General features: G+C 45.1%; 1 protein-coding gene across 1 annotated transcript in view; it reads left to right on the top strand.

Annotated features, from left to right (window-relative positions):
* LOC137369250 (A disintegrin and metalloproteinase with thrombospondin motifs 19-like) overlaps nucleotides 1–21,369 on the top strand; it is a 593,631-nt gene that overhangs the window by 263,121 nt on the left and 309,141 nt on the right. Inside the window, exon 10 of the mRNA XM_068030172.1 lies at nucleotides 19,684–19,834. Coding sequence (XP_067886273.1) covers nucleotides 19,684–19,834 — 151 coding nt within the window. The remainder of the gene's footprint in view (nucleotides 1–19,683; nucleotides 19,835–21,369) is intronic.

Here is a 21,369-nt window from a genome sequence, read left to right as displayed (position 1 = left end):
ACGGGTCACCCATCCCTTGCAATAGCACATTAACAGTGCAATGCAGATACAACAAGTCAGCATGGAAACCACAAACATTCTACAATCCAGCGGTGGCAGGACTACCAGCATGTAAGGACCTCTACATCATAACTATCTACGAGAGCATTGTCAAGGAGAAATCTCTGAGAACCGTAACCTACTCGCAGACTCTGACCAGCATCAAATGGTGCAGTCTTGAAACCCAGCAACAGCACAACTGTGCCATGCCTTCACTTCTGCTATCCAGAGAACAGCCAGCACCACAGCAAGCCAGAACAGAGAGCTATCTCCATGAGACCAAGTCCTTGACCTTGAGCCCCAAGCTTTCAGACGTGGAGGATGAGGCGAGGCAACGGACATGCAATGAGCTTCTGACTGCATATTGGTGTCATCACTAAGACCAACTATTTCCACCTCTGCAACCTTGCCCAACTTCACACCTGCCTTAGCTCATCTGCTGCTGAAATCCTCATTTGTGCCTTTGTTACCTGTAGACTTGATTATGGCAATGCACTCCTGGCTGGCCTCCCACATTCTACTCTACATAAACTTGAGGTCATCCAATCCTCTGCTGCCCATGTCCTTACTTCCACCAAGTACCGTACACCTATCACACCTGTGCTCACTGATCTATATTGGCCCCTGGTCAAGCAATGCCTCAATTTTAAAATTCTCCTCTTTGTTTTCAAATCCCTCCATGGCCTCGCCCCTCCCTATCTCTATATCCTCCAGTCCTACAACCCTCCAAGATATCTGTGCTCATCTAATTCTGGCCTCTTGAGCATCCCCAATTTTAATTGCTCCACCATTGGTGGCCGTGTCTTCAACTGCCTTGGTCTCAAGCTCTAGATTTCCTCCCCAAACTTCTCTGCCTTTCTACCTCTTTCTTCCTTTAAGGCACTCCTTAATACTACCCCTTTGACCAAGTTCATGACCATCAGCCCTAATTCAGTGCCTGATTATGCTTTATAATGCTCCTGTGAAGCACATTGGGATGTTTTATTTTGTTAAAGGCACTACACAAATATAAGTTATTGTTTTTTGTGGAAGAATTGTCAGAAAAGCATAGTCCTATTTGTTGCCATTAGTATCTTCAGTATCACAGAAAGCCTGCAATTAACCAGTGATGGAATCCTGTGAACTTGATAGCGCATGAACGTGGTTGATTTATTTGATGAGATCACAAAGTTATAAGCCTGGTAGATGTGTATTTTGATTTCCAAAGAAACATTTGATGAAGTGCTGTTAAAGAAGGTTGTAATCCCTGAGATTGGCAGGCAGTTTTTAAGAAAAGTGCATCAGGTGCGTTCACATAGACAGGCTGTGTCTATTAATGGTATAGTTATTTGGATCTGGTCACTAGTAGAGAGACTCAGCAGTCAATATTAGAAGTGTTGTTCTTCACATATTATTAATGATTTAGATGAAGGCAGTGAGGGAACCATCCCTAAATTTACTGATGATCCCGAAAGATGTGGGCAGGAGCTGGGACTTTAAATGAGAGAAAACAGACTGCAGGCTGATTTAGAATCTAGATACAATAGGGAAATGGGCCTGTGTGTGGTAAATGTTTTTCAATGTGGATAAATACAGCACGGTGCATCTGAGCCAGATTACTTCTTTGTAAGTTGTGCAGGGTCATGCAAGACTGCAGAGCAGGAGAGGGATCTATCAGTCATTTATTTTTATTCATTCTTGGGTTGAGAGTGTCACTGGTAAGGCCAGAATGTATTGCCCATCTCGTATTGCCCTTGAGAAGGTGAGACGCCTCCTTGAACCACTCCTGTCCATGTGGTGTAGGGTACGAGTTACACAATTTTGGCCCAGCGGCAGTGAAGGAACGGTGATATATTTCCAATTCAGGATGTTGTGTGAGGGGAACTTGGAGGTAGTGGTGTTCCCATGCATCTGCTGCCGTTTTTCCTCTTGGTGGTAGAGTTTGCAGGTTTGGAAACTGCTGTTGAAGGAGGCTTGGTGAGTTGCTGCAGTGCATCTTGGAGATGGTACACACTGCTGCTACAGTGCGTCAGTGGTGGAGGGAGTGAATGTTTAAGGTGGTGGATTAGATGCCATTCAAGCAGGCTGCTTTGTGTTGGATGGTGTTGAGCTTCTTGAGTGTTGTTGTCATAGTGCAGAAACCATTGATGCTCCATGGCTATGTTGTGAGCCTGTAGGGAAATTAATAGAATGTATAGCGAGGACAGTTAAACATGAACTTAAAACATGATATAAAAACAGAAAAAGCTGTAATGCTCAGCAAATCTGGCAGCAGCTGTACAGAGGAAAACGGATAATGGGCTGGATTTTAAAGGCTGTCCGACGCTGGGAATGGTGGCGGGGTGGGGAGGGGCGGTATGAAGATATCAATGTATGAGGCCCGCCACCAACCCTGATGCCGACGGCCCCGTCCCGATCTCGGCGGCGAGGCCTCGTGATGGCTGCCCCGCCGCTCGGCGATGAGACTCGCATTATAATATAAAAATGGGTACATACCTTTAATTAATATGCATTACCTTAATGCATTAATATGCAGGCTGCAGCGATTCTGCCAGCAGGTTTGGATCTTCATTCTAGCGGCCGGCAGTTCCACGCCTTTGAATCCCCGTTAGGGGAAACAAGGCGCGGCACCTGTGGGGAGGATGAAGGAGGTGATTTTCTGTGTGCAGGAGGGGAGGAGCAGGGCTAAACGCTTCGGAGTTGGTTGGGGGGATGATGGGAAGGGGTTGAGGGTTACAGTTCATGAACTTTGGTGGGGGAACGTCACGTCGTCAAGGTATGTATTTTGAGGAGTGAGCAGGCAATGAATTTAATTGACTTACCTTCCGGGAGCAGAGCAGAGAGGAGTGGACCTGAGGGGAGAATGCCGAGTGAGAGAAGAGGATAAATAGAGCCAGAGGATCGCGGCCTAGACACTTAACTTCTGGGAGGGAGAGCAGTCCAGGCGTGCCAGAGTTTTGAAAAAAGTCAACAGTGACATCACAGGAAAGCTGCAAGGTGATTGTTTGATGAGTAACTGCTGGTAGGGAATAACTCTAAACAGCTGGATAAGTAACCAAAGTAAAGAGAAAGGTCTACAGTTTTTTTTTTAATATAGTGGGTAGTGTTATTTTTAGGGAATCAAGGTCCTGAGTGTAAATAATCTAATTTTTGGGTAATTTAAGGGAGTAAATTAAGGGTAAGTCATGGCAGGGCAGTTCGTCAGCGTGGAGTGCTCCTCCTCTGCAATGTTGGAAGTCAAAAACACTTCCAGTGTCCAGGGCGAACATGTATATAGGAAGTGTCTCCAGCTGCAGCTACTCGAAATCCGCCTTTCGGATCAGGAGCGGCGGCTGGAGACACTGTGGAGCATCCACGAGGCTGAGATCATCGTGGATAGCAAGTACAGGGAGGTGGTCACACCGCAGGTAAAGACTGCTCAGGCAGAAAGGGAATGGGTGACCACCAGTCAGAGTAGAAGAACTAGGCAGGAAGTGCAGGTGTCCCCTGGGTTCATCTCCCTATCTAACATATTTTCTACTTTGGATACTGTTGGGGGAGATAGCTTCTCAGGGGAATGCAGCAAGAGCCAAGTCTGTGGCACCATGGGTGGCTCAGCTGCACAGGAAGGGAGGAAAAAGAGTGGGAGAGCTATAGTGATGGGGGATTCTATCGTAAGGGGTACAGATAGGCGTTTCTATGGCCACAAACGTGACTTCAGGATGGTGTGTTGCCTCCCTAGTGCTAGGGTCAAGGATGTCACAGAGCAGCTGCAGGACATTCTGAAGGGGGAGGGTGAACAGTTAGAGGTTGTGGTACACATTGGTACCAAGGACATAGGTAGAAAGAGGGATGAGGTCCTGCAACAAGAATTTAGGGAGCTAGGTAGCAGATTAAAAAGCAGGACCTTAAAGGTTGTAATCTCTGGATTACTCCGGTGCCACGTGCTGACGAGTATTGGAATAGGAGGATAGAGCAGATGAAGGCGTGGTTGAAGAGATGGTGCAGGAGGGAGGGCTTTAGTTTCCAGGATCACTGGGGTCTGTTTCTGGTGAAGGTGGGACCTGTACAAGTTGGACGGGTTGCAGCTGAACTGGAATGGGACCAACATCCCCAACATCCTTGCTGGGAGGTTTGCTAGTGCTGTTGGTGGGTGGGGGGGCCGGGCGGCGGGGGTGGTGTTGTGTTTAAAGTAATTTGGCAGGGGGACGGGATACAGAGTGGAGGAACAGTAGGGGGTGATGCACAGTCAAATATAGAAGAGAAACTGAGTCAGTCTGGAAGGCAGAGCAAACATAGACCTGTTAAGGCACAAGCGAATAATGCAAGGCTGGACTGCATCAATTTTATCGCAAGGAGTCTTACCAGTAAGGCAGATGAATTGAGGGCATTAATTAACATATGGGAATATGATACTATTGCTATCACAGAGACATGGTTGAGGGAACGGCAGGACTGGCAGCTCAATATTCCAGGGTATAGAATCTTCAGGCATTGCACTGTCGATCAAGGAGTCAATTCCTGCAGTAAGTAGGGATGATATCTCAGAAGGTTCCTCAGATGAGGCCATATGGGTGGAACTTAAAAACAAAAAGGGGGCAATCACATGGCTGGGAGTGTACTACACGCCTCCAGTCAGGGAGAGATAGAGGAGCAGATATGTAGACAAATCTCAGAGATGTGTAAAAATAATAGGGTAATAATAGTAGGGGATTTCAACTTCCCCAATATTAACTGGGATAGTCTTAGTGCAAAAGGCTTAAAGGGGGCGGAATTCTGAAAGCAGATGCAGGAGAGCTTTTTGAGCCAGCACGTAGAGAGTCCTGCAAGAGAAGGGGCAATACTGAATCTAATCCGAGGGAATGAAGCCAGGCAAGTGGTCGAAGTGTCAGTGGGGGAGCATTTCAGGGATAGTGACCATAACTCTGTAAGATTTAAGGTAGTTATTGAAAAGAACAAAGAGGGACCGGAAATAAAAGTACTGAATTGGGGGAAGGCCGATTTCAACATGATAAAACAGGATCTGGCCAAAGTGGGTTGGGAGCAGCTACTTGTTGGAAAGTCGACATCAGACCAGTGGGTGTCATTCAAAAAGGAAATAGTGAGAGTTCAGGGCCAACATGTTCCTGTAAAGGTGAAGGCGAGGACCAACAAGTCCAGGGAACCCTAAATGTCAAGGGGTATAGAGGATTGGATAAGGGAAGAAAAGGAGGCTTATGGCAGATTCAGAGCACTGAAAACAGGGGAGGCCCCAGAGGAGGATAAAAAGTGTGGGGGGTGGTACTTAAAAAAAGTAATTAGGAGAGCAAAGAGGGGACATGAAAAAACACTGGCAGGCAAGATAAGGGAAAACCCTGAGGCATTTTATAAGTATATTAAGGGTAATAGGATAACCAGGGAAAGTGTAGGGCTCATTAGGGACCAAAGTGGCAATCTGTGTGTGGAGCCAGAGGACATAGGTGAGGTTTTAAATAATTACTTTTCATCTGTGTTCACTGTGGAGAAGGACGTTGTAGGTGTAGAACTCAAGGAGGGGGATTGTGATATACTCAAATAAATTAGCATTGAAAGGGAGGAAGTATTAGCTGTTTTAGTGGGCTTAAAAGTGGATAAATCCCCAGGCCCAGATGGGATGTATCCCAGGCTGTTACGTGAGGCAAGGACGAAGATAGCAGGGGCTCTGACGCAAATTTTCAAATCCTCTCTGGCCACAGGAAAGGTACCAGAGGACTGGAGGACAGCGAATGTGATACCATTATTCAAGAAGGGTAGCAGGGATAAACCAGGTAATTACAGGCCGGTGAGTCTAACACCGGAAACTATTGGAAAATATTCTGAGGGAGGGCATTAATCTCCACCTGGAGAGGTAGAAATTAATCAAGGATAGTCAGGATGGCTTTGTCAGGGGGAGATCCTGTCTAACAAACTTGATTGAATTTTTCGAGGAGGTGACTAGATGTGTCGATGAGGGTAAGGCAGTTGATGTGGTCTACATGAACTTCAGTAAGGCTTTTGATAAGGTTCCACATGGGAGGTTGGTTAGGAAGGTAAGAGCCCATGGGATCCAGGGCAATTTGGCAAATTGGATCCAAAATTGGCTTAGTGGCAGGAGGCAGAGAGTGATGGTCGAGGGTTGTTTTTGCGAGTGGAAGCCTGTGACCAGTGGTGCACCACAGGGATTGGTGCTGGGACCCTTGCTGTTTGCAGTGTACATTAATGATTTAGACGTGAATATAGGAGGTATGATCAGTAAGTTTGCACTAAAATTGGTGGTGTTGTAAATAGTGAGGAGGAAATCCTTAGATTACAGGAGATATGGATGGGCTGAGCAGTGGCAAATGGAATTTAATCCTGAGAAGTGTGAGGTGATGCATTTTGGGAGGACTAACAAGACAGGGAATATACAATGGATGGTAGGACCCTAGGAAATACAAGGGTCAGAGGGACCTTGATGTACTTGTCCATAGATCACTTAAGGTGGTTAGGAAGGCATATGGGATACTTGCCTTTATTAGCCGAGGCATAGAACATAAGAGCAGGGAGGTTATGATGGAGCTGTATAAAATGCTAGTTAGGCCACAGCTGGCGTATTGTGTACAATTCGGGTCACCACACTACAGGAAGGATGTGATTGCACTGGAGAGGGTGCAGAGGAGATTCACCAGGATGTCGCCTGGGCTGGAGCATTTTAGGTATGAAAAGATACTGGATAGTCTAGGGTTATTTTCCTTAGAGCAGAGAAGGCTGAGGCGGGACCTGAATGAGGTAATGTCATGTTCCTTTAAAATTGTAAATGCTCATTAATGTTCTAAGCCCTTCAAAAATGGCACCTGCACATTGGCGCCAGACGGTGTTGCCGGGGACGGCTCGCCCGCCCCCTCCATGTCATCGGTGGGGGCAGCCGCCCTTGCCTTGCTAATAAACTGCTGCAATTGGAATCGTGGCAGCTCCGCGATGTGGGCCCCGTGTGTGCAGGACGCAAATTTCTCCGCCCGCTCCTTTATTTTGGCGTCGGGCTTTTAAAATGCAGCCCAATGTTTCAGGTCAGTGACGTTTTTTCAGAATTGGAAAAAGTTAGAGTTGTTGCAGGTTTTAAGCAAATACAGAAGCAGAGACAGGGCAAGGGGAGGAATGAATAAAAGGGAAAGTTTGTGATAGTGTAGAAGGCAGGAGAGATTAAATGACATAAGGGGTGATGGTGCAGAACAAAAATGGGTGATAATGGAACAAGTAAAGAAATAAAAGATGTGTCTAGATGAGCTGTAAATGGCAACAGCAGAACTGTTACGGAAGCTGCTGTCCAAAAAAAAAGTGGTAGTTTGTGATCTAAAATTGTTGAACTCAATGTTGAGTCCAGAAGGTTGTAAAGCAGCTCATTGAAGGATGAAGTTTGTTCCCCAGCTTCCGTTGAGCTTCATTGGAACAGGCTAAGGAGGAAGAGGTCAGAGTGGGAGTGGAGCAAAGGCACATCTTTTTTGTTTCTTCACTTGTCCCATTGTCATTCCCTTTTGCCCTGCACCATCATCCCTTTTGTCATTTAATCTCTCCTGCCTTCCATCCTATCACGAACTTTCCTTTTTGTTCCATCCTCTCCGCCTTTGTACTTGCTTAAAACGGGTTACATCTCCTCTTAACGTTTTCCAGCTCTGACTGAGGGTTATTGACCTGAAATGTTAACTGTTACCCTCTCTACAGATGTTGCCTGACCTGTTGAGTATTTCCAGCATTTTCTGTTTTTATTTCAGACTTCCAGCATCCACAGTATTTTGCTTTTGTCTGAAAACATGATTCTAGCTTAATTGAGGCCTTAGTATAGTTTCACCAAGAATACAGTGTCTAGTTTTGGTCCTTTCACATGGTGGGGGCTATCAAGGCCTAAAAAATGTCCAGAGGAGAGCCGCCAGAATGATATATAATCTCAGGGCTATAATTCCTGGTGAATAAATCACAAATTGTGAGGACAAGCTTTTGAAATCAGCAGACATCCTAATTAAGGTTGACTGATTTATCCATGGTTTGTGGAGGATAAAGATGAAACATCTTCCTTTATTCAGTAAAGCTGCTTATCAGAATTGGTGGACCATTAACATTAATTATCGCCCAACTCACAAGATCACAAGAGCCAATACAAATATATCTAGTCTCTTTGTTTTTGTTCAGTGTAAAACATGGTGTTCAGCCACGTAAAGATAAGAGTTAACATGCAATGTGAACTAAATAGCCTTCACAATAAAAATGGAGTTCATAAACTTCTGGCAAGTGGACCTTAGCAGTTTGTTTAATAGTTGGAAGCTTGAAGTAACTGGCCTATTGCATCAACCTTCACTATAACTGATATATACCAAGTTTAATCAGGTTAGAGACTGGGATAAATCATATTTAAATACTTAAGTGTGTATGCATTGTGCATGTGTGACCTGCAATATTCTTGAAGATATCTTTTGTCAATTAAGAAAATTTGGATGTTCATAATTGCTACAAACTGGATTATATTGAGTTAAACCAAAATAATTATTCCGAATTATTTAGAATATTTCATGTTTTAAAGAGCAGATGAGACTCAATATTTAAATAAGTTTGTGGTAAAGCTCACAGTTAAATTTCACTTAAGTACCATATTTAGCTATTTTAATATTCTAGGTCAGATCAACCCTGAAGTAAAGTGGAATAGGCTACCACTAATGATTGTTGGTGTGTGGTCTAATTGCTCTTGACATTACACAAATTATTCAATGGTCCATAAAAGTCAATTCTGTGCTTTAGAGCATTCAGTCTTAGAAGATTGGTCAAAAAATTTTGCACATGACTGATTGACACCCTTATGGCAAAGTAATTCTGGCCAGAGCACTGGTATGTGAATAGAAACTTTAGTTTAATTGATTCATCCATCGACTTGACAGCAGACTCCATCAGGCAATTCGATTAGAACAAAAAAGAGGCCAATTGCAAAATAAAGTTTTCCTGAGTGATATGTTTGCTATGAATTTCCTCTTGTTTGCAATTTTTCTTCAAAAAGTAGAATTTCTATAGCCTCTTTACTTCTTTTAAAGAAAGGAAATAAAAACAGGATTTGGCTGTGGGATTCTCATTCCCATTGTTGCCACTACCACTGAGAACAAAGAACAAAGACCCTCCAAGCCTGCGCCAATCTTGATGCCTGCCTAAACTAAAACCTTCTGCACTTCCGGGGACCGTATCCCTCTATTCCCATCCTATTCATGTATTTGTCAAGATGCCTCTTAAACGTCGCTATCGTACCTGCTTCCACCACCTCCCCCGGCAGCAAGTTCCAGGCACTCACCACCCTCTGTGTAAAGAACTTGCCTCGCAAATCCCCTCTAAACTTTGCCCCTCTCACCTTAAACATATGTCCCCCAGTAACTGACTCCTCCACCTTGGGAAAAAGCTTCTGACTATCCACTCTGTCCATGCCGCTCATAACTTTGTAAACCTCTATCATGTCGCCCCTCTACCTCCGTCGTTCCAGTGAAAACAATCCGAGTTTATCCAACCTCTCCTCATAGCTAATGCCCTCCAGACCAGTCAACATCCTGGTAAACCTCTTCTGTACTCTCTCCAAAGCCTCCACGTCCTTCTGGTAGTGTGGCGACCAGAATTGCACGCAATATTCTAAGTGTGGCCTAACTAAGGTTCTGTACAGCTGCAGCATGACTTGCCAATTTTTATACTCTATGCCCCGACCAATGAAGGCAATGCCGTATGCCTTCTTGACTACCTTATCCACCTGAGTTGCCACTTTCAGTGACCTGTGGACCTGTATGCCCAGATCTCTATGCCTGTCAATACTCCTAAGGGTTCTGCCATTTACTGTATACTTCCCACCTGCATTAGACCTTCCAAAATGCATTACCTCACATTTGTCTGGATTAAACTCCATCTGCCATTTCTCCGCCCAAGTCTCCAACCGATCTATATCCTGCTGTATCCTCTGACAATCCTCATCACTATCCGCAACTCCACCAACCTTTGTGTCGTCCGCAAACTTACTAATCAGACCAGCTACATTTTCCTCCAATCATTTATATATACTACAAAGAGCAAAGGTCCCAGCATTGATCCCTGCGGAACACCACTAGTCACATCCCTCCATTCAAAAAAGCACCCTTCCACTGCTACCCTCTGTCTTCTATGACTGAGCCAGTTCTGTATCCATTTTGCCAGCTCACCTCTGATCCCGTGTGACTTCACCTTTTGTACCAGTCTGCCATGAGGGACCTTGTCAAAGGCTTTACTGAAGTCCATATAGATAACATCCACTGCACTTCCTTCATCAATTATCATTGTCACTTCCTCAAAAAACTCAATCACATTAGTGAGACACAACCTCCCCTTCACAAAACCATGCTGCCTCTCGCTAATAAGTCCGTTTGTTTCCAAATGGGAGTAAATCCTGTCCCGAAGAATCCCCTCTAATAATTTCCCTACCACTGATGTAAGGCTCACCGTCCTATAATTTCCTGGATTATCCTTGCTACCCTTCTTAAACAAAGGAACAACATTGACTATTCTCCAGTCCTCTGGGACCTCACTTGCTGCCAATGAGGATGCAAAGATTTCTGTCTAGGCCCAGCAATTTCTTCCCTTGCCTCCCTCAGTATTCTAGGGTAGATCCCATCAGGCCCTGGGGACTTATCTACCTTAATGCTTTGCAAGACACCCAACACCTCCTCCTTTTTGATAATGAGATGACTGAGACTATCTGCACTCCCTTCCCTAGGCTCATCATCCACCAAGTCCTTCTCTTTGGTGAATACTGATGCAAAGTACTCATTTAGTACCTGGCCCATTTCCTCTGGCTCCATACATAGATTCCCTTCTCTGTCCTTGAGTACGCCAACCCTTTCCCTAGTTACCCTCTTGCTCTTTATATACGTATAAAAAGCCTTGGGATTTTCCTTAATCCTGTTTGCCAATGACTTTTCATGACCCCTTTTAGCCCTCCTGACTCCTTGCTTAAGTTCCTTCCTACTGTCTTTATATTCCTCAAGGGATTCGTCTGTTCCTAGCCTTCCAGCCCTTATGAATGCTTCCTTTTTCTTTTTGACTAGGCTCACAATATCCCGCATTATCCAAGGTTCCCGAAACTTGCCAAACTTATCCTCCTTCCTCACAGGAACATGTTGCTCCTGGATTCTAATCAACTGACGTTTGAAAGACTTCCACATGTCAGATGTTGATTTACCCTCAAACAGCTGCCTCCAATCTAAATTATTCAGTTCCTGCCTAATATTGTTATAATTAGCCTTCCCCCAATTTAGCACTTTCACCCGAGGACTACTCTTATCCTTATCCACAATTACCTTAAAACTTATGGAATTATGGTTACTGTTCCCGAAATGCTCCCCGACTGAAACCTCGACCACCTGGCTGGGCTCTTTTCCCAATACCAGGTCCAGTACGGCCCCATCCCTAGATGGGCTATCTACATATTGTTTCAAGAAGCCCTCCTGGATGCTGCTTACAAATTCTGCCCCATCCAAGCCCCTAACACTAAGTGAGTCCCAGTCAATATCGGGGAAGTTAAAATCACCCACCACTACAACCCTGTTACCTTTACATCTTTCCAAAATCTGTCAACATATCTGCTCCTCTACCTCCCGCTAGCTGTTGGGAGACCTGTAGAAAACCCCCAACATCGTGACTGCACCCTTCCTGTTCCTGAGCACCACCAATATTGCTTCGCTGCATGACCCCTCTGAGGATTTTAAAAATGTAGTACAAAAGTATGTGATTCTCAGGAGTTACAAATTTAATTACGATGAACCAGAATTTGCTGTCAAATTAATAGACTAATGACACATGCCGTTATTTGTGCATAAGTGGTACAGCAATTTCAGACAAGGAGCAGTTGTGCAGTTAGATGTAACTATTGAAAAGTTGCTGTCTGAGTTGTGCTGCTCTGCCATTAGCTTCGTGAAAACAGCATTTAGCTGTTTGCCTCACTGTTGTCATTCTTTGAATATCATGAAGGTGCTGTATTTGCAGCTCTTCTTCTTCTTTGGCCTCCTTGTCTCGAGAGACAATGGGTAAGCGCCTGGAGGTGGTCAGTGGTTTGTGCAGCAGCGCCTGGAGTGGCTATAAAGGCCAATTCTAGAGTGTCAGACTCTTCCACAGGTGCTGCAGATAAAATTGGTTGTCGGGGTTGTTACACAGTTGGCTCTCCCCTTGCGCTTCTGTCTTTTTTCCTGCCAACTGCTAAGTCTCTTCGACTCGCCACGCTTTCACCCCGCCTTTATGGCGATCGCTGGCAACTAACTCCCACAACTTGTGATCAATGTCACAGGACTTCATGTCACGTTTGCAGACGTCTTTAAAGCGGAGACATGGACGGCCGGTGGGTCTGGTACCAGTGACGAGCTTGCTGTACAATGTGTCCTTGGGGATCCTGCCATCTTCCATGCGGCTCACATGGCCAAGCCATCTCAGGCGCCGCTGGCTTAGTAGGGTGTATATGCTGGGGATGTTGGCCACCTCGGGGACTTCTGTGTTGGAGATACGGTCCTGCCACCTGATGCCAAGGATTCTCCGGAGGCAGCGAAGAGGGAATGAATTGAGATGTCGCTCTTGGCTGACGTACGTTGTCCGGGCCTCGCTGCCGTAGAGCAAGGTACTGAGGACACAGGCTTGATACACTTGGATTTTTGTGTTCTGTGTCAGTGCACCATTTTCCCACACTCTCTTGGCCACTTTGGACATAGCAGTGGAAGCCTTACCCATGCACTTGTTGATTTCTGCATCTAGAGACAGGTTACTGGTGATAGTTGAGCCTAGGTAGGTGAAATCTTGAACCACTTCCAGAGTGTGTTCGCCCATATTGATAGATGGGGCATTTCTGATGTCCTGTCCCATGATGTTCGTTTTCTTGAGTCTGATGGTTCGGCCAAATTCATTGCAGGCAGCCGCAAACCTGTCAATGAGTCTCTGCAGACACTCTTCAGTGTGAGATGTTAAAGCAGCATCGTCGGCAAAGAGGAGTTCCCTGATGAGGACTTTCCGTACTTTGGTCTTTGCTTTTAGACGGGCAAGGTTGAACAACCTGCCACCTGATCTTGTGTGGAGGAAAATTCCTTCTTCTGAGGACTGCATGTGAGAGCAGCAGGGAGAAGAAGATCCCAAACAGTGTAGGTGCGAGAACACAGCCCTGTTCCACGCTACTCAGGATTGGAAAGGGGTCTGATGAGGTGCCGCTATGCTGAATTGTGCCTTTCATATTGTCATGGAATGAGGTGATGATACTTAGTAGCTTTGGTGGGCATCCAATCTTTTCTAGTAGTCTGAAGTGACCACTTCTGCTGACGAGGTCAAAGGCTTTGGTGAGATCAATGAAAGCAACGTAGAGGGGCATCTGTTGTTCACGGCATTTCTCCTGTAGCTGGCGACGGGAGAACAGCATGTCAATGGTGGATAGAGCCACCCTCAAATGGCTCGGAACACATACTGTCCATCCGACTGTTCACCGCCTCTGGTCTAGTACACCTACTCAGCATCTATGCTCCAACACTCTGCTCCCCACCTGAAGCTAAAGACCAGTTCTATGAGGAACTCAATAATATCATTAGTAGCATCCCCAACACCGAACACCTATTCCTGCTGGGGGACTTTAATGCCAGGGTTGGGGCCGACCATAACTCATGGCCTTCCTGCCTTGGGCGCTATGGCATTGGAAGGATGAATGAGAATGGACAGAGACTGCTTGAGTTGTGTACCTATCATAACCTCTGCATCCCCAACTCATTCTTTCACACTAAACCCTGTCACCAGGTTTCTTGGAGGCACACAAGATCACGTCGTTGGCACCAGCTGGACCTCATCGTCACAAGGCGAGCCTCTTTAAACAGCGTTCAAATCACACGCAGCTTCTACAGTGTGGACTGCGACACCGACCACTCCCTGGTGTGCAGCAAGGTTAGCCTCAAACCAAAGAAGCTGCATCACTCCAAGCAGAAGGGCTGCCCACGCATCAACAGTGGCAGAATTTCTCATCCACAGCTGTTACGCAAGTTTCTAAATTCACTTGAAAAATTCTTCCAAAACACTCCCACAGGGGATGCAGGGACCACGTGGGGCCACATCAGAGCCGCCATCTATGGCTCAGCAATGACCACCTGTGGCAATTGTGTGAAGCGGAATGCAGACTGGTTTCAATCTCACATTGAAGAGCTGGAACCTGTCATAGCCGCTAAGCGCATTGCACTGCTGAACTACAAGAAAGCCCCAGCGAGTTAACGTCCGTAGCACTTAAAGCTGCCAGAAGCGCTGCACAAAGAACAGCCAGGCGCTGCGCAAATGACTACTGGCAACACCTATGCAGTCATATTCAGCTGGCCTCTGACACAGGAAATATCAGAGGGATGTGTGATGGCATTCAGAGAGCTTTTGGGCCAACCGTCAAGAAGATTGCCCCCCTCAAATCTAAATCAGGGGACACAATCACTGACCAACGCAAGCAAATGGACCGCTGGGTGGAGCATTACCTAGAACTGTACTCCAGGGAAAATGTTGTCACTGAGACCGCCCTCAATGCAGCCCAGTCTCTGCCAGCCATGGATGAGCTGGACGTACAGCCAACAAAATCGGAACTCAGTGATACCATTGATTCTCTCGCCAGCGGAAAAACCCCCAGGAAGGACGGCATTACCCCTGAAATCATCAAGAGTGCCAAGCCTGCTATACTTTCAGCTCTGCACAAACTGCTTTGCCTGTGCTGGGATGAGGGAGCAGTACCACAGGACATGCGCAATGCCAATATCATCACCCTCTATAAGAACAAGGGTGACCGCGGTGACTGCAACAACTACTGTGGAATCTCCCTGCGCATAGTGGGGAAAGTCTTCGCTCGTGTTGCTCTAAACAGGCTCCAGAAGCTGGCTGAGCGTGTCTATCCTGTATTTGCAGTAGATACGTGTTAATCCACCTCAAATATTTAGGGTTAGTAATTAGAAGTACTCTTTTAATGATATAATTGTGAATTACAACCAATCAATCTCTATGGCACCAAAAAATTAACTATTAAAAGTGTGGAGTTTCATTCCTTTGGACTTTGAATTTTTCGGGGAGATTTTAAAAATGTCTTCTTTTTTTTCTTTCCCTCTCTTTATTCCCGTCTCTCTTAATTCAATCTGTCATTTTATTTCTCTTTCTGTGCCTGATTTGACATTGAATTTGTCCCCTTTTAATTCACCCTCCTTCTCAGCTCTTCCACAGTTTATTTCCAAATCCTTAAATCTAATTGGTTAAGCAGATATCCTGTTGGTTGCCTTGTTCACTCACTGCTATCAACTCACACTATCAGCAACCTTGTCGGCAAACATTTTTTGAGCTGAAGGGTGCAAGGGGTAAGTCTAACTAGCAGCAGACACCATTAGATGTCCTGCTGCAGCAAAATCTGGCCCATTAATCTTTGTTGTTGGCCCAGAACGCTGAGGAAACATAATACATGTGGCATTTAACATTATAAAGTTTTCCTGTTGAAAGACAATTTCTTCACTGGATTAGTTCTGATATAAGGAAGCCTGTGACTGTATACTCACCACCATTTTGAAAAAAAATCATAGTCCTTTGGAGTCATACATCACAAAGGCACTGTGCTGTGCCACTAGATTGTGAATAAGTTAAACTCAAAAGGCTTGTTCGGAGCCAGTCTCATTTGGAATGTATTTGAGCAGACAGCTATGAAGCAGTGCAAGAAGGATTGATGTGGTGGGCGGGAAAGATTATGTTAAAGGAGAGCCTACATTGTAGGTGGGGGAAACCAGGTGTGAGCCAGGCAGATGGAGCACTTGTCTGTTCATGTTGCTTTCTACTGCTGTCCTGTGACTCTTTGACCCATTATCAAAAGCCAGGCTGCATCCCTCACCAGGTTTTCCCCACCACTCTTGTCTCTGGATGCCCCACCATCAGCTGCGCAGGAACCCACCACCCAACACCCAAATGCAACTTGCCTGCAACCCTGACTGGAACACTCCCCCATTCCAGAACTCATTTCCTACCAGCAAAGAATGTGGCATGTGACCTTTGATGGCTTACTACCTCACATTGGCACACCATAGTTCCCAACGACCCAAAAACACAGAAGAAATGAGAGAGGGAAGGAAAAGGCATGACAGGAAGAAACAGGAGAGAGAGAGAGAAACAGAAGAGCCAAGAAATAGAGAAAGAAACAGGAGGGGGAAGGGAGAGAAGCAATAATACAAAAATTATAGGTAAGAGACCATATCTGCTGACTGTGACCAACATATGTGAAAAAGCCACTGGAGAAGAAACTGACAGTAAACCTAACATTATATCAAAAATATCTAGGGGTTACCTTTGAAAAGAGTTATGATTTTAAAAGTGTGACAAGTAACTAATCATATTGCTTCATACTTCAAACTAACTGTGCTTAATTAGTGTGTCAGTTCAATAATTGATTGTTTAAATTATAATAAGGCCAGAATGGAGTTGGATATGTTTATTCATTTAAGGCAAAGCACCATTTTTCATTATTACAAACTTTTACTCATTGGTGCAATGTTCTGCCTGGTTTAATGCTAGGTGTCTGGAAATCTATCCTGACGATTGTTGCCATACTTTCTCTTTCAGCTTAGAGGATAGGATGCCCTAGGCTGTGGACCTCATTGCACCCACCGTCTATCCCATTTCTAGGCAGCGGTCCTTCTATATTTTAGTAATTAAATTTAAAATATTGCCTCTAGCAACTCAATCATGAACTAACATTACTCACTTGCTAAGTGAGTGAAGTTCAATCCATGGCTTAAATGGGGGTTGAAGCCTACTTTCAGGATAGCATTAGAGTTTACAGAAATTATGTTGATAATGTTTAATTTGATTTAATAAGGAGTCTTGATATCATAAGGTCAACCAGTATTTTAAACATACGACAGAAAAAATATTCTGTAAAAATGCTAAGTTAATAGTCAGAATTGTTCTCTGAAGGGGTAATTCAAATCTAACCTTTTTTCATATCCCACCCACATAAAATTTACAGATTTTCGATTACTGTCCCCCTTTGAAGTATCTGTAACTATAGCAATACTAAGTAGGAGGAGCTACCTTGAATGCAGAACTCACCTGGTTTCTAAGTGCAATCAGGTGACAAAGATATTTGTAGTATTGTATTATGGCTCTGAAGATTATAAAGCTGAGATATGCAAATTGTTTACTATGGCAAAAGATTCAAATGCCAGGGGATACTTGTCAAAAATGAGCAAACTGGGAGAAGGAAAGAAATTCAGGTCAAAGCTTTTTACACAGACAGACCTCTCCTTCTTAGGCAGTCCCTCGGGAGCAAGGGTGGCTTTCTTCCATTCCAGGGTTGTGGGTCCTTAGGTGACTAAATAGTCCAATTCTGGATCCGCACACTCTGCCACTCTGCTTCTTCTCCATTTTGGTCAGTCTCGGGCAAGAGATTCCCACGAATCAGTGGAGATGTCACATTTCTCCAGACAGGCTTTAAGGACATCCTTATAACATTTCCACCGCCCTTCTGGTAGCCTCTTGCCGTGACGGAGCTCGGAGTAGAAAGCTTGTTTTGGGAGTCTTGTGTCAGGCATGCACACGATGTGGCCCATCCAATGTAACTGACTAGCCATGACCAGTGTCTCGATACTGGGGATGTTGGCCTGATATTGGAGCACCTGTCCTGCCACTGCATTTGCAGGATCTTGCGGAGGCACCGCTGGTGATATCTTTCCAGGCTTTGAGATGTCTGCTGTACAGTGTCCATGTTTCCAACGCATACAGGAGGGCAGGTAACACTGCGGCCCTGTAGACCATGAGCTTTGTGCCAGATTTGAGGTCTTTATTGTCAAATATCTCTTCCTCAGATGACTGAAGGCTGCGCTAGCACACTGGAGGCGATGCTGTGTTTCATCGTCAATGTCTACCCTTGCTGAGAAGAGGCTTCCAAGATATGAGAAATGATTCACATTGTCCAGTGGTTCACTGTGGATCTTGATTGTCAGGGGAGCAGTGTTCTGCTGCGGGAACAGGCTGGTAGAGGACCTTTGTCTTCCGGATGTTTAGCTTAAGGCCCATTCTTTCATACGCCTCAGTGAACGCATTGACAAGGGTTTGAAGCTTAGCTTTTGAGTGTGCGTATACGCAAGCATTGTCAGCGTACTGCAGCTCGATGACCAAGGTAATGGTCAAGACCACTTACAGCCCAAGCACCCAAGGACCTACCCCACTGAGTGCAAAGAATGGAGCGGCACTGAACAAGGACAGAGAGGCAGTCAGCACTCGTTGGAAGGAGCATTTCGAAGATCTCCTCAATTGCGACTCAGTCCTTGATGCGAGTGCCCTCGACCACATTCCACAGCATGCTACCCGCCACGACCTCAGCGCAACCCCAGCCTGACATGAGATTGAAAAGGCCATCCAACTGCTAAAAAACAATAAGGCCACCGGCGTGGACAGAATTCCTGCTGAAATTTTAAAATACGGCGAAAATACTCTTCACACAAATACATGGTCTCATCTCCCTCATCTGGAAGGAGGAGAGCATGCCAGAGGATCTCTGAGACACCGTAATTCAAAAAAGATGGCAAGACTGACTGCAGTAACTACAGAGAGGTATCCCTGCTGTCCGCCACAGAGAAGATCATTGTAAGAGTCCTTCTCAACCGCCTCCTCCCCATGGCTGAAGAGCTCCTACTGCAATCACAATGCTGATTCCATCCATCAAGAGGCACAGTGGACATGGTCTTCTTTGACCTCACATTAGCCTTCAACTCTATCAACCGAGAGGGATTATCAAACATCCTCCTCAAATTTGTCTGCCCGGAAAGATTCGTCACCATCCTCCGCCTGCTGCACGACATGCAAGCTGTAATCCTTGCCAATAGATGTGCCACTGACTCAATCAGAGTGCAAACTGGCATCAAGCAAGGCTGTGTTGTCGCACCAATGCACTTTTCTGTCTTCATCACCGCAACACTCCAGCTTATTTCCTTGAAGCTCCCTGCTGGAGTAGATCTACTCTACAGGACGTGCGAGAAACTATTTAACACAGACAGTAACAAACCTATAGAATAAATTATCAGACAAAGCTATTAAAGTGGGAAATATAAGTAGCTTCAAGAGGCAATTAGATGTATTTCTAGAGAGAGAAGGAATTGAGGGATTTGATGAAAAGGCAGATAGATAGGGTTGAAGGACTGGCATAATGGTCTTTTTGCATTCTGAAAAATGTGTACATTCTTATGTTAGAATCACAACAATTAGATCAGTTGTTCCTGTTCATTTTTATTTTTGCATTTCATTTCGTAACTCACGCCATTTTAAAAGCCTTTTTTTCCTTAATTATTATAAGGGTCAGCAAATGGAATCATGCTGATTTAAATGTTTTGCAAGGTAAATTGACCTATCCTGGGCTCCCTTATGTGCAAAATGTGCGGCAGTCTGAAAAGGGACAAGAGCACCATAGATCCAATTCTGTAAACCTTGCTGCCTTCATGCACAGCTGCCCAATGGGTACCCAGTATCGGTGAATTTATCTTTGCATTTCTTCCATGTTTTGGTGCTGTTTGATCCAACTGTTGTAAAATCGTGGGGTTGAAATCATAATACCCCTGCTGCAAATTTCCTTACATTTAGAAAAACTGAAACAGGATAAAATGAACAGTTTTTTTTTGTTATAACTTATGAATTTACATGTATTGGCAGGTCAAAGGTCAGTAATTGTTTACTGCACACAGATCCTCAAAGCCTCAATTCAGTGATATTGTCATCCAAGTTGCCAGGGATGATCTACACAGCAGATGAACAGTGTCAGATTCTGTTTGGTCCTACAGCTTCATTCTGCAAGGAGATGCAGGTAATTTTTGTTTTGTTACACTGGTTCAAAGTCCTATCAATTGTCTGCTATGCTGTGTTCTATCCATCATTTTATGCAGAGCCTGGAACCAGCATTTCTTGGGCCCCTGAGTTAAATACAATATCTTAAATTATTATACTTATTTTGTCATATTGTTATGCCGCAGATTATAAGAATTGGACCGAGACAGCAGATGTAGTTCAGTGTGGAGAAATGTGAAGTCTGTTTTGGGAAAAACAATAATGAAAAAAATGTATCCTAAATGGTATGCTTCTTAACAGAATGGAGGAAGAGAAAAAATGAGAAGTGTAGAATAGTAGTTGATTTTTACTCGGGATGGGAATCTGGTGTCTGAGGGCCAAAGTGTCTGCACCTCCACACACCCCCCCCCCCCCCCCCCCCGAAGTGTAAGACAACATTAGCATTTCACATTGCTGAGACACATCCATATCCAATAGAAATGGTGTAGAGGCTGGTAGATGGGAGTTATGTTGTCACCAGGACCCAATGGAACAATCTTTGACAAGATAAGTGAAGAAAACGTGAGTCAGGAACAAATGCCATAGGTAAGGGGAGACTCATGTTATCCTTTGGGGTCACAAGATTTCCACCAAACTTGCCTTGGTCTCTTCTGGGCACTCTGTGGATTCCTGCCAGGGTTGAAGTTTCAGGATTGGCCCTGTACGTGCCTCCCAAATGCGGAAGTTAAAATGCCATCACAGTGCTGATGACAGCATTAGGCAGTGGTTTTTCAATGTAAAGCAGGTCTCTTCCTGCTGGGGGCAATCAGCCATCCCATGCCTGTTCCCAAGTAAGTTACAATGGTGCAGGTGGAAATGCATTTGAACCATGGTGCAACCTCTGCCCCCACATCATAACCCCCTGTCCACACTATTGGGCAGGTAGCGGGGAAGATGTGCAGGTTTTGACCATGGGGCTGCCAAATAGTGGCGTGCGCTGCCAGCTACTCACTAGTGCTAACGGGAGGCACAGCTATATTACCATAGACCTGATGAGCTGCAGGTGGAAAACAGATGCCGGCAGTCTGACAGCTCCGGGCTGGTGCAATATCAGGCAGTCTTCATGTGAACCATCCCTCCTATCGACAGTCAATCAATCCTTATCACCACTGTCCTTATTACCACCATTCAATTGCCTTCCTTCAGTCCAACCTTATGGACTTACTACAAATACAAGTATCAATAATAAATCCAGAATACACCTAGAATTTCTTGGTTATATAGCCATCAGCCTTCCTCTGTAGCCAGGTCCTTCAAAGTAGGCATCTGAGTACTCTGCAGCAGAGTTAGTATGTGATCTCGCCCTCCGGCAAGCTGGCACCTGTGGCATTCTATCCCCCTGTCCTAGCTTCTGCACACTTATGGGCAGTGATTCACCATTCACCACATGAAAACCCATGTTTGAGACTAGCTCCTAAACTATACATGGTGCCAGTCTCTGAGATCGTGCTCTCCAGTGTTAGATCGAATGACGTTGCATCTTCAGAAAAAGGCTGGCCTCCTCTGGAGTGATGT

This window comes from Heterodontus francisci, chromosome 4, assembly GCF_036365525.1.
Source record: "Heterodontus francisci isolate sHetFra1 chromosome 4, sHetFra1.hap1, whole genome shotgun sequence".
Lineage (NCBI taxonomy): Eukaryota > Metazoa > Chordata > Chondrichthyes > Heterodontiformes > Heterodontidae > Heterodontus > Heterodontus francisci.
This window is presented reverse-complemented; position numbering and strand designations above follow the sequence as displayed.